Genomic DNA, 18,407 nt, shown 5'->3' on the forward strand with positions numbered 1-18,407 from the left:
AAATATCAACACTCTGTAGCAGAAGTTACAAATTAACACATTTTTACATAAAAATCCCTTACCTTTCATCTGCGTTTCAAGAGCAGCTGAGAAAGAAAATAAAAAAAAAAAAATTACTTTACAGCTATAATGGATTATAATCCGTTATACACAACATACATAACAGTGTATTAATGAGTAGGTCTCTTATAACACATGAATGTGTCTTCATGCAATAAACTGGAGCCGCCCCACCGTGGCAACACTGCCGAGCGAGCGGTCAGAACTACCAGATCTATGCGGACGACTTCTTCACATCTGCTCCACTGGTAGAGAGGCTCCTGGGTCACAGCTCCACTACGTGGGAACAGCAAGACGGGTGACGATGACCACGATGAAAACAAGCCCTGTGCTTTGTGTGTTGTTATCCTTTTAGTGTTGCTTCTGTATATGTGCTTCTGTACCATATGCCAAACTTACTAATAAAACCATTTTCAATCACTCAGGTCCGCCTGCCGAACTGCACCCTCGAAGATGACATATCACTTGCATTTCATGGGTTATAGGATTGCATGTGCACACACACACACACACACACACACACACACACACACACACACACACACACACACACACACACACACACACACACACACACACACACACACACACCATTGATATATCAACACTCTGTAGCAGACTGTGAAGTTACAAATTAATACACTTTTACATAAAAAAAGTCAACCAACAAACTCGATTCTTGTACCGGATCTCCTCTCTGGTGAACAAGAATACCCTGAAGACTCTGGCAGGAGCACTCATTCAAGGGTACTACAACTATGCTTGCACCTCATGGTACCAAAGCACCTCAAAGGCGCTAAAAACAAGATTACAAACATCTCAAAACTAACTGGTCGGACTACTGCTTGACCTGACTCCTAGAACCCACCTCACCCCTGCCCACTTTGACAACCTAGGATGGCTTAGCCTTAGAGTAGACGACAGAGTACAGCAACTTGCAATGGGCCTGGTCTACAAGATACACTATACGACTAAGGTACCCATGTACATGTCAAAATACTTCCCAAAGGTCAGTGAATACCACGATCACAACACCAGAGGAAGCTCAACAAATCATGTTAAACCCAGATTCGGCTCAAACAAGGGACTAAACACGTTTAGCAATTATGCCACATCAATGTGGAACGCCCTACCCAAAGCTGTAAAGGAATGTGAATCCCTACCCACATTCAAAACCGCTCTTAAAGAGCACCTACGGGAGGCTGCAATTTGAAACTGGCCACCGTAAATGTCCAAACCCCCCACCCCCTCGCCTGTTAATCTGTAAGCCGTATTTCGCCTAAAGGTATATGCCTAAGTAAATGGAAGATTGCTCCACTTCTGCCAGGTCAATTTGCATGTTCTTGGTATCTAGGAGCATCTAGGGACTGGGGGTATGTATTTCCAGTGTCAGAAATATTGTGTCTGTTACTAGGCTTGATTAAATTGTGATGAAACAAAGGAGAATATAAATTATGATTTATGATTTTTGCATCTTTGATCAACAATTGATACGGGTAGGAGAAAATGCTCACTGAGCTCATTCACCACCTTATTGAGATCATGTGTACAAAAAATCTAAGCAAATGAACCGCGGGAAGATGATTAAACAGAAGGATTTGTAGATACAGTAATTAATGATAATCGATTTTAATTATAAATTCATATTTGACCTTGAACTTGACCTTGACCTTATTATGGCCAAATCATACATCTATGGATAGGGAAAAGCTCCTCTTTCCAATGGCAGGGTTGAATCTGGATTTAGTCATTTCCTTGCGGTTTTTACGATAATTAGCATTTTCCAATACATTTGTATTTCCGATAAATCGTATAAAACATCGGTAAAAATGAAAATATCACTTTGACTACTGTTTTTGATAGGGTTATGGTCTTTACTCTTGGCTACAAAAAAATATATATTTAAAAACATTGACCTCTTAACATCCAAGTGCCCACATGTGGACGATTCTTTGCCGACCTCTAGTGGCTTGGGTGTGCATTTCTTTTAATACAATATATAGATAGAATTAAAGCCCTATTTGTTGCCTGTCGATTGCCCTTTCAGGTGACAAAATCCGTTCAGCGGTTCTCGAGTTACATGCCGATATGTGAGGCATGCCATAAAGTACGCAAAAGTACACATTACCACCCCCGACTCCCGGGGCTCTAGCTCCGTCAATCATTTGGCGATCTCGAAAATCTTTGCACAGGGTTGTAGCCAATGAGTGTGGCTTTCCAATGATACCCCATGATATGATAATTGGGGATCTATCGGCCGATGGCTCTCGCTCGGCCTCCCTTGTGCAGTAGTGATGCCGAGCGGAGCCATTACGATACAGAACTATAGGTTATGACTATAACCAAGTTCTGTTAGTAATGGTGACGCTCGGCATCAGACGCTGCTGCTGCCCTTGATCTCACCTTGTGGTGAAAGCTTGGGAAGGAGGCGAGTATGTGGCCCCACCCCTGCTTATGTAGGTAAGCTGATAGGGGTGTGGCCAGACGAATGTTGGGATGTAAAGGTACATTTGTGGAATTTTTATTCAGTGCGCGTGCACGAGCGAGGTACAGTGCAGTAGTGATGCCGAGCGTCACCATTACTAACAGAACTTGGTTATAGTCATAACCTATCGTTATTGATACAAGACACTATGAGTTATCATGCATGTTAATAATGCATTATGAGCAATTATGAATATTCATATAACACTGTATCCATATCCTGAAGCCAAGAGGGAGGCTGAGAAAGAACCCTGTTTGCCTGTGAGACAAAGATAGCATCACATATCACTTGCATTTCATGGGTTATAAGGAGTGTTCATTTGGTCAACGAAAATCATGACTAAATCCGCTCGTCAACGAAGCTTTTTCCTGTGACCAAAACGAGACAAGACGTCATGTTAATGGAGATCATGTGACACTAATGTGACGAAATAATTCATGCAATGTCGTTGACTAAAAACGACGACACAAAATATAGTTTGCAAAATAAAATCTTGCTAAATGTTTATTCAACATCAACTTGAATTGTATTTGCTACCTGCTAGCTAACAGGAACTCGTTTGCAGACAGGAACGTAACAAACATAATTGTCCGTGCGGTGTGTGTCGCCCTAGTTGTGTGGTCTTCTTATTTTCAGTCTTAGGGGCACCACTGTTATGCTGGGGGTGTTGTTTCCCCCCGGGAGATATGGGAGGAAGGACCGAATGTTACGTTGTTGTTGTGAAGCTAGCGTATTAGGTAGGCAGCTGTGTTGTGTATGAGAAGGGAATCATCAACCTGTGAAACCCCATATTGAGCTGGAAATAAAGCACCATACAGAATTAATATGTAGAGTCATAATACTTTTTTTAAGGAATACATCCACAGGGCTTTTAGAAAGGTGTGGAATAAAAGTATTGCTTTTACCTCCAAAAGATTATTGATTAAGGAATTTATCATTTAAAAAGTGTTTGCGGGTCCAAAATGAATGTTGCTGTTTACATGTTGCAGGCATGTGTCCCCTCCCTGCTTCCCATGTGTTCCCCACGTGGAATGTACCGGATTGGATAAATGGCATGATGGTGCTCTAGTGCGACATCTAGTGGTTGAATGTTATTTATAGCACCTTTAAATAGACCAGAAATACAGACCAGTTACAGCCAGTTACAGCCAGTTACAAACCAGTTACAGCCAGTTATAGATCAGTTATAGTTACAACCATTTTCTATAGCACCTGTAATTACTTTGTGACTCTGTCTGCATCGGGGAACACAGACCAACAAACCCCAGTCAGACACACACAGCTATACAGTAGTGAGCAGTCGGTTTAGAGCTGAACATCAGCCATGGAAAGTAACTAAGTATTTTTACTCAAGTACTGCAGCTACTTAAGTACATTTTCGAGCTACTTGTACTTTATGTGAGTATTTAAATTTTAGGGAACTTTATACTTTTACTCTACTACATTTCAAGGGAAATATTGTACTTTTTACTCCATTACATTTATCTCCATTACATACTGTTAGGACGCCACACTACTCACTGTACGAAAGCCGTCCCATGAGAGTTATCAATATGAGGAGGCTCAACACGCCAGCACACATCACAAACAGCAGAGGGCGCCACTTTCCTGGAGGAGAGTGGGAGGAGAAGGTGCAGAAGGTCTTTACCATCTCTGAAGGGTGTTATCATGGAAAAGTCTAAACATTCTGTGATAATCACTTTCACAGTAACAATAAGGACACCAAACAAGCAGTGTATGTAAAACCCAGAGCAGATTGCGATGGATGAAAGCCAGATACGATAAGATCATTCTTTATTGTCTGTTGGTACATACATGTGTTTTGTGTTACACAGACACAGAATACTGTATTACAAAAAAAACATAAGACAACCATGTTACAGCAGAGGCATATACAACACCTCAAAGGCGCTTAAAACAAAATTACAAACATCACAAAACAAACTGGTCAGACTACTACTTGACCTGAACCCCAGAACCCACCTCACCCCTGCCCACTTTGACAACCTAGGATGGCTTAGAGTAGACGACAGAGTACAGCAACTTGCAATGGGCCTGGTCTACAAGATACACTATACGACCGGGGTGCCCATGTACATGTCAAAATACTTCCCAAAGGTCAGTGAATACCACAACCACTACACCAGAGGAAGCTCAACAAATCATGTTAAACCCAGATTCGGCTCAAACAAGGGACTAAACACGTTTCGCAATTATGCCACAACAATGTGGAATGCCCTACCCAAAGCTGTAAAGGAATGTGAATCCCTGCCCACATTCAAAACCGCTCTTAAAGAGCACCTACGAGAGGCTGCAATTCGAAACTGGCCACCGTAAATGCCCAAAACCCCCACCACCTCCTAATAGACAGTCTCCTCCCCACCGCATGTATATATTCCCTCCCCGCCGTATGTATATTTCTCTCCCACCCACCCACCCCCTCCTAATGTACAGTCCCCTCCCCATCATATGTATATACTCTGTCAGAATCTATGGGTAACAGTACTGTATATTTGAATACCGTTTATGTCACAAATGTATCAGTACTAAATACCTGTATGTCCCTATGCCATAAATGTCATGTATGTTGTGTATGTCATAAATGTTAATATGAATTGAAAATGGGGGACCCTGATGTAAACAAGACAAACGTCTTTCTCTGGTCTGCATCCCCTTAACAATTGTGTGTATTGAGCCGTACTGTATTGTACCCATTCTGCAATCTGTTAAATAAAGTTTTCATTCATTCATTCATTCATTCATTCATTCATTCATTCATTCATTCATTCATTCAAATCCCTTACCTTCATTCTGTCTCTGCAGTGCCCGCACCTCACTCTCTGTGGCATTTGATCTCACGTTGAGGGTTTCAAGAGCAGCTAAAAAAGAAAATTACCATAAAACTTTTTTCTTTTTCTTTACAGCTATAATGGATTAAAACCTGTTATACACAACATACATAACAGTGTATTAACCATGATTAGGTCTCTTATAACACATTAATGTGTCTTCATGCAATAAACTGGAGCTGCCCCACCGTGGCTGTGATTTATTCTGGTTCTGTATCGTAATGGCTCCGCTCGGCATCACTACTGCACTGTACCTCGCTCGTGCACGCGCACTGAATAAAAATTCCACAAATGTACCTTTACATCCCAACATTCGTCTGGCCACACCCCTATCAGCTTACCTACATAAGCAGGGGTGGGGCCACATACTCGCCTCCTTCTTCGCTTTCACCACAAGGATCCCCACTTGACGAGGTTGTTAGTAGGAGAAAGTTGGAAAACAAGGGATACGTTGACATCATATCTTTATTTTCTCTCTCACTATTTTCGAGAAAATACGGCGATATTGTCTTCGTACTGGAGTGTCTGGAAGATGATGATCATTCTACACCTCCACCGGTTTTTTCGTATTGGGAGTTTACATGCCTCCGCTTACATGCCTCCCAACTGCAGTCCTCCTTGCTGCGGCTGGATGGGGTAAAACCCTCCAGCGACACAGCTGGACTGTAGGACGCACCGACCCTTGTGAGAAGCGGTGGGTTCCAGGTTTGGTGAGTAATGTTTGCTTGCGAGCACCACTTGTCTGTTAGTGCTATGGGGGCTAGCTGACAATGTTTACGAAAACCGGCCCCAGATTAGGGTCCTTTGTTCAGCCTTTTTAGGCGACGGCGGAGGATCTTGGTTTGAAGCCCATTATAGCAACTGGTGGGCCACGACCAGTAACTGGTGATCCCAGGATCTCTGGACGAGTGGGTACTTCTCTGTCACCGTATAGGCCCCATCTTTCATATGCAAATGAGAGTATACCCTAAACGAGGAAATGTGGGCATGGATGTTCGTTATCGGAAGATCCATGTTCAAGTCGGCTACAGCCCAGATGGGACTTGTGCTGGCTCCGCCGGATGTATGGTAAAATCACTGTTTTAAACTGTGTTGACATCTCGTTTCTCTTCTCTCTTAAAAGGTGAGGAGGGTTTCAGAACGGCGGCCTGTCTGAGTGTGGCTTGTTATATCGTTGTGTACAAGTTCAGGTGATAGCTGCTTAGCTTGCGTGCTAGTTGTGGCCTACCTGTTAGCCAGTCAGCTGTTAGCTGGGGCGCTAGCCTGTTGTGTCACTAGGCTAGGAAACGTTAGCTTGCTGCTATCGGCCGAGAGCGGCCGTTAGCTTAATGCTACACTGTTGAACGTTCTGAGACTATAACATGCTTTAAACACTCTGACTACGACGTCATCTTTGACAGAGGATGTTAGTCGAACCTACCCTGAGCCCGGCCGGCGAGGACTGCGTCAACAAGGAGAACCGTAGCGGCGGGATGGAGCAGCGACGCTGCCCATGTCGACAACACAGGAATGCTGTGTTTACTATTGGTGCCATGTTTGAGACTGCAGTTCGCTTGATCTGTGCTCACGGTAGGAAAGGTCCTGACCAGACCTTGAACACTTCTTCTTTCTTTCCCTTCTAAATGTTTTGTAAATAACGATGTTTTCCAAAACGAGTGTTGCTGCACTACATTTAGGATACGATGCGAGTTATGTGTGAATTGTCTTGTCACTGGTATTAGCTTCTCCATGCAAATCGGGTTGTTTGTTACAGATGTGAAAATGATCTGGTTTGTTGTGTTGAGAAACATCATGTGTGTTCATGTACCGTGTACTCACAACTAAGGGGGTTAAACTAACCTATAAAGCTATGCTTAGTGACATATGAGTGAAGAATGAATTCTTTTCTCAGCCTGTAATGACAATGAACAGTGTGTTCACATATTAACAGGTTTATCTGTTCAACTGGCCGTATTAAGGGTAAAGTAGGAGGGGTGTTTTCCCCCCGGTTCCCTGGGGACTTCTTCACCCTCCTCTCAGACATGTTGTTACAATATATTGTGTCACTGTGTGGTAGGGATACGATGTAACCCTTAGCTTAGTTGCTGGGGTTGTGCTAACCGCTTGAGAAACTATATTTTCCTAAAGAAAAGATTGTTTGGTCACTTTGTGTGTGCTTAGCAAGGCCTGTGGCCGATACTAACCGAGAATTATGTATTCTCTCGTTATGAAAAACGGCTTTCCTCTGTAGAGTGTTTTTGCCATTTTTTGTAGGTGATAAGGGGTTGTGTGTGTCGTGTGATCTACAACTGGGTTGGGTTGGCCACAGAAGCACATGTGTAAGTCTGGTACCGGGGCTCTTAAGGGGGCCCTCTCTATTCTGTGTTTTTTCCTTAGTAAAAATCAGATAGCAGGTTAGCACATGAGCTGTGTGAAGCTGTTAAAAAGACACTTCATGTAGCAGAATATGACTGTGTCATGCTCTATTTGTCATTACATCGTATCATGGGTGTGGGGTCGTAAAGGGGTGAACTGGTAATCCTTTCCTCCCCTTCTTTTATGGGCAGGGGTTAAAACCTCCTGTCCTTCAAGGTTCCTGTCACGTTGCTGTTCGGCACGTTACAGGGTAAGAGGGGGGGGGGGGGGAGGGAGTTTCCTGGTCTCACGCCCTGGAATATTGGGGGTGTGCACCGCAGAAATTCCCCCGCCATAGAGCACGTCACTGTGCGCGTCTCTGTTGGTAGGACTTCCGCGAGCTGTTCGGGTCCATATGATGGATCTGTTTCGGGGAGTGGTCAGGGCTCCTCCTCACGAAGCACCTATTCGGGCCTTCTGTGAGTTAGGACTCTCCTTCAATGTGAGGGAGCCTCCTCAGAGTGCAGAGCCTCCTCCTCAGATTGTCAAGGTGAGTAGAACTTCAAAAAGGAGTCCTGCTCTATTGTGTGTGTGTATTCGATTCAATTCGATTATTGAGTGTATTGGTTCAGTGCCTCCTCCTCGGAGAGCCCTAATCCAAATATTACATAGCTCAAATGTTGCAATATATTCTTTTCAATCTATACAGCTCGCGTGGGAAGTCTCTCTGGGGATTTCCGTCTCCTCCCTATGGGAGGGTGGTGGGATGTAAAAATGTAAACAATTTTTACCCTCAGCCTGCGTCACGAGGGATTCATGTCAGTCTGTGTTCTTTCTTTTTTGGGATAAAAAGAGGAAGGTACATGAAGCACGACGGCTCCGTGTCGTTCTCCCAGGCGACTTGGAGTAACAATGTTTGGTGTCTTGATAGACTATCCATTGATGTGTTTGGGTCTCGACGCATACATAGTGCTGGCTCGGTGTGTTTCTGTTCAGGGTCACACAGGGGCTAAGTGCGCCTTGGTTGCTTGTTAAAACAGCGTTTTTATAGGGCAACTGGGATGGAGTTTTGTCTCTTCCGAGCGCTAGTTTACTAGGTTGTCTCGATGAATTCTCGTTCATATCTGGGGGATGTTAACGGAATAGATCAGAACATAGGTAGAGGGGTCTCACGCCCTTGGGGTGGGCCACTGAGCACGGTCTAAATAAGGACCGTCTGGGTGGCGCCCTCTTTTCATGTTTTAGATCGACACGCATACCTACCCCCTCTCCTGGAGTGGGCAGGTCGGCGTGGTTAGGACACGGGACTGGCCTGGTCACGCTGGTCCAGGTCAGTTAACCCGTTGTCCGCCAGGGATGCAGATCTGCTGTTCTGGTACCCTGAGGGACTTGTGCTTTTTTCGGGGGGGAAAATGCCAGGTCGGTCCGGGTGTCACAGGGTTAGGCGCTATGGAGACCCTTGTTGGGTACATATTGTACTCTGCACTACCGTAATGGCTTACGGCCGTGCCAACCTGTACACGCCCGATCTCGGCAGATCTCGGCCGCTACGCAGGTTCGGTCCTGGTTAGTACTTGGTTGGGACACCGCCTGGGAATACCAAGTGCGGTGTGCTTAGGGCTGGTTCTCCATTCTTTTCGCTCCTCTCTCACGCGTGGCGAAGAGGGGCCTGTTTGGGTGGTCTTGGACCTCCTCTGGTAACCCTGTGCTTCCCGTGCCGCCGGGCCCGGTCCGAAGTAATGTTCGTCGACCCGTAGGCCTGGAATAACCCTTTTTTGAAAACTGAAACACTTGTACTGCGGTATAGCCAGTGTGTACCCGCAGGTGTGTTTTGGAGTTTTTTCTTGAGGGGTTATAGGAACAACCACTGCATTGGGTAACGACAAGGTGGTTGATTCCCTGGTATGTTGGAGCAGTGTCAACTCCCGGGTTACCCGGTTGAGGGTGCCCCTGCACGTTCATGACGTCTGCCAATCATGTCAGCCTTCTCTGCCTCAACCCCTCTGGGTGGGTTTTTTTTAAATGGAGGCTTGGTCATGCAACAACGCCAGCATACGCCCCTTCCGCCGGGGGGGCTGTTCTCAGCTAACTCCTTTGGCGCCTGTCTCGTCCGCAGTGCTCCAGGTTCAGGTTACAGCCTGTTGCCTGGTTTTCCCCGGTGCGCTGCCTGCTTCCGTTGGTTAACCTTTTTTGTGTGCTTACGGCCATGCTGACTGCCTGTTCTGCAGGGTCAGTGTGCTATTGGGGGGAAAGGGCCCGCTCTTGGAGGGGCCTTATCCGAATACGCTGGCGATGTGGGGGGCGGTGTCACTAATTGACCGCCTGGTGGGGTCTTGATGCCTGGCGTCATTGACCTCTCCGGGCCCCCGTTTTCCAGGGGATCCAGTCCCTTCAGTGGGTCTGGATCTTCCTTCGCGCTCCGCTGCTACGGCCTTGCCACGGGGTTGGGTTTGCTCTTGACCCCGTGATTTCTGGGGGCAGTAACGAGGTTGTTCCCTCCGTTCGTTCCCGGGTGGCATGCGGGTTGTGCGTGTGTGTAGTCGTGGGGTCAGGCCACGGTCTGCTCACCCTGTGCGTTGAGTTGCTTGAGTGCCTCTTCGCACGGTCGGGTCCGTCGCCCTCCCGGGAACCTCCAATAGGGGGGGTGCCCTCCATTAGGGGGGGTCGGGGGGGCTCGGTCCTCCCTGATCTGATGGTCCCGCTCGGCATCAGACGCCGCTGCTGCCCTTGATCTCACCTTGTGGTGAAAGCTTGGGAAGGAGGCGAGTATGTGGCCCCACCCCTGCTTATGTAGGTAAGCTGATAGGGGTGTGGTCAGACGAATGTTGGGATGTAAAGGTACATTTGTGGAATTTTTATTCAGTGCGCGTGCACGAGCGAGGTACAGTGCAGTAGTGATGCCGAGCGTCACCATTACTAACAGAACTTGGTTATAGTCATAACCTATCGTTATTGATACAAGACACTATGAGTTATCATGCATGTTAATAATGCATTATGAGCAATTATGAATATTCATATAACACTGTATCCATATCCTGAAGCCAAGAGGGAGGCTGAGAAAGAACCCTGTTTGCCTGTGAGACAAAGATAGCATCACATATCACTTGCATTTCATGGGTTATAAGGAGTGTTCATTTGGTCAACGAAAATCATGACTAAATCCGCTCGTCAACAAAGCTTTTTCCCGTGACCAAAATGAGACAAGACGTCACGTTAATGGAGATCATGTGACACTAATGTGACGAAATAATTCATGCAATGTCGTTGACAAAAACGACGACACAAAATATAGTTTGCAAAATAAAATCTTGCTAAATGTTTATTCAACATCAACTTGAATTGTATTTGCTACCTGCTAGCTAACAGGAACTCGTTTGCAGACAGGAACGTAACAAACATAATTGTCCGTGCGGTGTGTGTCGCCCTAGTTGTGTGGTCTTCTTATTTTCAGTCTTAGGGGCACCACTGTTATGCTGGGGGTGTTGTTTCCCCCCGGGAGATATGGGAGGAAGGACCGAATGTTACGTTGTTGTTGTGAAGCTAGCGTATTAGGTAGGCAGCTGTGTTGTGTATGAGAAGGGCATCATCAACCTGTGAAACCCCATATTGAGCTGGAAATAAAGCACCATACGGAACAGGAAACTCTCCTCTTTCTTCCCTACATTACTGCATGACGGATCGCTACATTATGTTGATCCACTACAATAGAACACATTAAATAGCTTACATAAGTCTAACCAGCTAGCACTAACATTAGCTTTTTTTGCTCACGCCAATCTATGAGGCTGTAACTGAGTGGTGAGATTAAACGAAAAAGACTCAATCAAGACTAAACAAAGACTAAAATGTTCAGACCTGTAGTTGACTAAAACTGACTAAACGGAAAATAAATGAAGGTGACTAAATATGATGAAAACTAAAAAGAGCATTTGACACATGACTAAGACTAAAACTAAATTAGGTGACGAAATGAACACTGGTTATAAGATTGCATGTGCATTCATACACATGCGCCACACACACACACACACACACACACACACACACACACACCATTGAAATATCAACACTCTGTAGCAGAAGTTACAAATTAACACATTTTTACATAAAAATCCCTTACCTTTCATCTGCGTTTCAAGAGCATCTGAGAAAGAAAATTCAAAAGAAATTATTTTACTTTACAGCTATAATGGATTATAATCTGTTATACACAACATACATAACAGTGTATTAATGAGTAGGTCTCTTATAACATATTAATGTGTCTTCATGCAATAAACTGGAGCCGCCCCACCGTGGCTGTGATTTATTCTGGTTATTGATACAAGACACTATGAGTTATCATGTATGTTAATAATGCATTATGAGCAATTATGAATATTCATATAACACTGTATCCATATCCTGAAGCCGAGGGAGGCTGAGAAAGAACCCTGTTTGCCTGTGAGACAAAGATAGCATCACATATCACTTGCATTTCATGGGTTATAAGGAGTGTTCATTTAGTCAACGAAAATCATGACTAAATCCGCTCGTCAACGAAGCTTTTTCCTGTGACAAAAACGAGACAAGACGTCACGTTAATGGAGATCATGTGACACTAATGTGACAAAATAATTCATGCAATGTCGTTGGCTAAAAACGACGACACAAAATATAGTTTGCAAAATAAAATCTTGCTAAATATTTATTCAACATCAACTTGAATTGTATTTGCTACCTGCTAGCTAACAGGAACTCGTTTGCAGACAGGAACATAACAAACATAATTGTCCGTGCGGAACCCCTATGCCCAACAAATCCTTCCGTGGGTGTGTGTCGCCCTAGTTGTGTGGTCTTCTTATTTTCAGTCTTAGGGGCACCACTGTTATGCTGGGGGTGTTGTTTCCCCCCGGGAGATATGGGAGGAAGGACCGAATGTTACGTTGTTGTTGTGAAGCTAGCGTATTAGGTAGGCAGCTGTGTTGTGAACTCCAAGCCCACGTGACTGAACTCAAACTAGAAAGAAACAGACTAAGAAACGACGTAAACTCCATGATCAAAACTGCAAAAAAGAATTTCATCAATGACAAAACTGAGGAAAACAAAAACAAACCACGTGAACTTTGGAAATTACTCAATAATCAACTAGGATGCAGTAAAAAACTTAAAACCAGATTCTCAAACATAAACATAAAAACGGACAACACGCTCATCACAGACAAGCTGGATGTAGCCAATTACTTAAACATTTTCTTCACAAACATAGCCACAACACTGGTAAACAAACTACCCTCCCACTCAGGGCTTTATGGGGTAGAACACATAGTAGCTTACTACAAAAACCTAGGGGTCCGCAAGGACGACTTCAAGCTGGAAATGGTAACAACAGATGAGGTACTCAATAAACTGAGCGCCCTCCAACCTAACAAGGCCACTGGCCATGACAACATCCCCTCCAAATTCCTCAGAGACTCAGCAGCCGCCATCACACCAATCATCACACACATAATAAACCTCTCCATAAAACAGGGACACGTCCCCAAGGACTTCAAAATTGCGAGGGTGACCCCTCTGCACAAAAAGGGCAGCAAATTAGACCCAGGCAACTACCGCCCTGTTTCTATTCTCACCTCCATCTCGAAAGTCATGGAAAAAATAGTCTACGAACAGGTCGAAAAGTACCTAGCGGAAAAAAATCTAATCTACGAATTCCAATCTGGCTTCAGAACATCCCACTCCACTGACACATGCCTTCTCTATTTGAATGACCACATCAAAGAAGAGGTGGACGCAGGCAAATACTGCGGCATGGTCATGCTGGACCTACAAAAGGCCTTTGACACGGTCAATCACTCCATTCTGATTGACAAGCTAAAAGCAATTGGTTTTGATAGTCTATCAGTGAGCTGGATGCAATCCTACCTTGAGGGGAGGGAACAGATGGTGGAGGTAAACGGTACCCTATCCCCCCCCCTCACAGTGAGCTGTGGTGTTCCACAAGGAAGCATACTAGGACCGCTACTGTTCCTAATTTATGCAAATGACATGTCGTCAGCTTGTGACTGCAACTTGTTCCTGTTTGCGGACGACTCAGCCCTGCTGGTCTCTGACAAGAACAAGTTACAGGTTGAAAAAACCCTCAGCTCGGAACTAGGCAGAATCTGCATATGGCTCGCTGATAACAAACTATCATTACACATGGGCAAAACAGAGTCCATTCTCTTCGGTTCAAATAACAAACTCAGCAAGACCGACGGCTTCTCAGTTACAGTGGGTGACAATATTGTCACAAGGAAAGATGAAATTACCTACCTGGGTTCCATCCTAGAGGCTAATCTCTCCTGTGACAAAATGGCATCCAATGTAATAAAAAAAGTCAACCAACGAACTCGATTCTTGTACCGGATCTCCTCTCTGGTAAACAAGAACACCCTGAAGACTCTGGCAGGAGCACTCATTCAGGGGTACTACGACTATGCTTGCACCTCATGGTACCAAAGCACCTCAAAGGCGCTAAAAACAAAATTACAAACATCTCAAAACAAACTGGTCAGACTACTGCTTGACCTTACTCCTAGAACCCACCTCACCCCTGCCCACTTTGACAACCTAGGATGGCTTAGAGTAGACGACAGAGTACAACAACTTGCAATGGGCCTGGTCTACAAGATACACTACACGACCAAGGTACCCATGTACATGTCAAAATACTTCCCAAAGGTCAGTGAATACCACGATCACAACACCAGAGGGAGCTCCACAAATCATGTTAAACCCAGATTCGGCTCAAATAAGGGACTAAACACGTTTCGCAATTATGCCACATCAATGTGGAACGCCCTACCCAAAGCTGTAAAGGAATGTGGATCACTACCCACTTTCAAAACCTCTCTCAAGGGACACCTACGGGAGACTGCAATTCAACACTGGCCCCTGTAAATATCCTAACCCAACCCCCTCCAATGTACAGTCATTTACCTAGTATGGTTTTGTCAATAGTTCAATGTACAATTGTGTTTGTTTGTACAGTGTCTCCTCCCCCCCCCCCCCCTCAATGTACAGTGTTACTTGTTTATACAGTGTGCCCCCCGGCCCCCCCCCCCCCCCCCCCAACCACCTCCAATGTAAATTACCCAGTATGGTTGTCAATATCCCAATGTACCCAACCCCCCCCACCCAACCTCCTCCAATGTACAGTTTCTACGTCAAATGTATATACTCCCTTTTCTTGACTCCTTCTGTATCACAAACAGTACTGTATTTGCAAATCTGGTATGTCATAAATGTATAGATGTAGCAGTACTGACTATCTGTATGTCATGTATGTCATATATGTCTATATGAATTGAAAATGGGGGACCCTGATGGAAACAAGACAAACGTCTTTCTCAGGTCTGCATCCCCTTAACAATTGTATGTATTGAGCCGTACTGTATTGTACCCATTCTGCAATCTGTTAAATAAAGTTTTCATTCATTCATTCATTCATTGTGTATGAGAAGGGAATCATCAACCTGTAAAACCCCATATTGAGCTGGAAATAAAGCACCATACAGAAAAGGAAACTCTCCTCTTTCTTCCCTACATTACTGCATGACGGATCGCTACATTATGTTGATCCACTACAATAGAACACATTAAATAGCTTACATAAGTCTAACCAGCTAGCACTAACATTAGCTTCTTTTGCTCACGCCAATCTATGAGGCTGTAACTGAGTGGTGAGATTAAACGAAAAAGACTAAATCGAGACTAAACAAAGACTAAAATGTTCAGACCTGTAGTTGACTAAAACTGACTAAACGGAAAATAAATGAAGGTGACTAAATATGATGAAAACTAAAAAGAGCATTTGACACATAACTAAGAATAAAACTAAATTAGCTGACGAAATGAACACTGGTTATAAGATTGCATGTGCATTCATACACATGCGCCACACACAGACAGACACACACACACACACCATTGAAATATCAACACTCTGTAGCAGAAGTTACAAATTAACACATTTTTACATAAAAATCCCTTACCTCTCATCTGCGTTTCCAGAGCAGCTGAGAAAGAACATTTAAAAAAGATTATTTTACTTTACAGCTATAATGGATCATAATCTGTTATACACAACATACATAACAGTGTATTAATGAGTAGGTCTCTTATAACACATTAATGTGTCTTCATGCAATAAACTGGAGCTGCCCCACCGTGGCTGTGATTTATTCTGGTTATTGATACAAGACACTATGAGTCATCATGTATGTTAATAATGCATTATGAGCAATTATGAATATTCATATAACACTGTATCCATATCCTGAAGCCGAGGGAGGCTGAGAAAGAACCCTGTTTGCCTGTGAGACAAAGATAGCATCACATATCACTTGCATTTCATGGGTTATAAGGAGTGTTCATTTAGTCAACGAAAATCATGACTAAGTCCGCTCGTCAACGAAGCTTTTTCCCGTGACAAAAACGAGACAAGACGTCACATTAATGGAGATCATGTGACACTAATGTGACAAAATAATTCATGCAATGTCGTTGACTAAAAACGACGACACAAAATATAGTTTGCAAAATAAAATCTTGCTAAATGTTTATTCAACATCAACTTGAATTGTATTTGCTACCTGCTAGCTAACAGGAACTCGTTTGCAGACAGGAACATAACAAACATAATTGTCCGTGCGGAACCCTTATGCCCAACAAATCGTTCCGTGGGTGTGTGTCGCCCTAGTTGTGTGGTCTTCTTATTTTCAGTCTTAGGGGCACCACTGTTATGCTGGGGGTGTTGTTTCCCCCCGGGAGATATGGGAGGAAGGACCGAATGTTATGTTGTTGTTGTGAAGCTAGCGTATTAGGTAGGCAGCTGTGTTGTGTATGAGAAGGGAATCATCAACCTGTGAAACCCCATATTGAGCTGGAAATAAAGCACCATACAGAAAAGGAAACTCTCCTCTTTCTTCCCTACATTACTGCATGACGGATCGCTACATTATGTTGATCCACTACAATAGAACACATTAAATAGCTTACATAAGTCTAACCAGCTAGCACTAACATTAGCTTCTTTTGCTCACGCCAATCTATGAGGCTGTAACTGAGTGGTGAGATTAAACGAAAAAGACTAAATCGAGACTAAACAAAGACTAAAATGTTCAGACCTGTAGTTGACTAAAACTGACTAAACGGAAAATAAATGAAGGTGACTAAATATGATGAAAACTAAAAAGAGCATTTGACACATGACTAAGAATAAAACTAAATTAGCTGACGAAATGAACACTGGTTATAAGATTGCATGTGCATTCATACACATGCGCCACACACAGACACACACACACACACACACACACACCATTGAAATATCAACACTCTGTAGCAGAAGTTACAAATTAACACATTTTTACATAAAAATCCCTTACCTTTCATCTGCGTTTCCAGAGCAGCTGAGGAAGAAAATTTAAAAAAGATTATTTTACTTTACAGCTATAATGGATTATAATCTGTTATACACAACATACATAACAGTGTATTAATGAGTAGGTCTCTTATAACACATTAATGTGTCTTCATGCAATAAACTGGAGCTGCCCCACCGTGGCTGTGATTTATTCTGGTTATTGATACAAGACACTATGAGTCATCATGTATGTTAATAATGCATTATGAGCAATTATGAATATTCATATAACACTGTATCCATATCCTGAATCCAAGAGGGAGGCTGAGAAAGAACCCTGTTTGCCTGTGAGACAAAGATAGCATCACATATCACTTGCATTTCATGGGTTATAAGGAGTGTTCATTTAGTCAACGAAAATCATGACTAAATCCGCTCGTCAACAAAGCTTTTTCCCGTGACAAAAACGAGACAAGACGTCACGTTAATGGAGATCATGTGACACTAATGTGACAAAATAATTCATGCAATGTCGTTGACTAAAAACGACAACACAAAATATAGTTTGCAAAATAAAATCTTGCTAAATGTTTATTCAACATCAACTTGAATTGTATTAGCTACCTGCTATACAGGAACTCGTTTGCAGACAGGAACGTAACAAACATAATTGTCCGTGCGGAACCCTTATGCCCAACAAATCGTTCCGTGGGTGTGTGTCGCCCTAGTTGTGTGGTCTTCTTATTTTCAGTCTTAGGGGCACCACTGTTATGCTGGGGGTGTTGTTTCCCCCCGGGAGATATGGGAGGAAAGACCGAATGTTACGTTGTTGTTGTGAAGCTAGCGTATTAGGTAGGCAGTTGTGTTGTGTATGAGAAGGGAATCATCAACCTGTAAAACCCCATATTGAGCTGGAAATAAAGCACCATACAGAAAAGGAAACTCTCCTCTTTCTTCCCTACATTACTGCATGACGGATCGCTACATTATGTTGTTCCACTACAATAGAACACATTAAATAGCTTACATAAGTCTAAGCAGCTAGCACTAACATTCGCTTTTTTTGCTCACGCCAATCTATGAGGCTGTAACTGAGTGGCGAGATTAAACGAAAAAGACTAAATCGAGACTAAACAAAGACTAAAATGTTCAGACCTGTAGTTGACTAAAACTGACTAAACGGAAAATAAATGAAGGTGACTAAATATGATGAAAACTAAAAAGAGCATTTGACACATGACTAAGACTAAAACTAAATTAGCTGACGAAATGAACACTGGTTATAAGA

The 18,407-nt window shown here is 43.6% G+C and overlaps 1 protein-coding gene across 1 annotated transcript in view; it reads right to left on the reverse strand.

Moving 5' to 3' along the window:
* The window catches only part of LOC311245256 (uncharacterized protein), a gene marked incomplete at both ends in the record, with an annotated part of 38,471 nt that overhangs the window by 14,790 nt on the left and 5,274 nt on the right, over positions 1 to 18,407 (reverse strand). The window contains 6 exons of the mRNA XM_084335091.1: positions 63 to 86; positions 4,067 to 4,153; positions 5,350 to 5,424; positions 11,852 to 11,875; positions 15,747 to 15,770; positions 17,142 to 17,165. Coding sequence (XP_084191217.1) covers positions 63 to 86; positions 4,067 to 4,153; positions 5,350 to 5,424; positions 11,852 to 11,875; positions 15,747 to 15,770; positions 17,142 to 17,165 — 258 coding nt within the window. The remainder of the gene's footprint in view (positions 1 to 62; positions 87 to 4,066; positions 4,154 to 5,349; positions 5,425 to 11,851; positions 11,876 to 15,746; positions 15,771 to 17,141; positions 17,166 to 18,407) is intronic.

The sequence above is a fragment of the Notolepis coatsorum genome (assembly GCF_963971535.1).
Source record: "Notolepis coatsorum genome assembly, chromosome: 18".
Taxonomy (NCBI): domain Eukaryota; kingdom Metazoa; phylum Chordata; class Actinopteri; order Aulopiformes; family Paralepididae; genus Notolepis; species Notolepis coatsorum.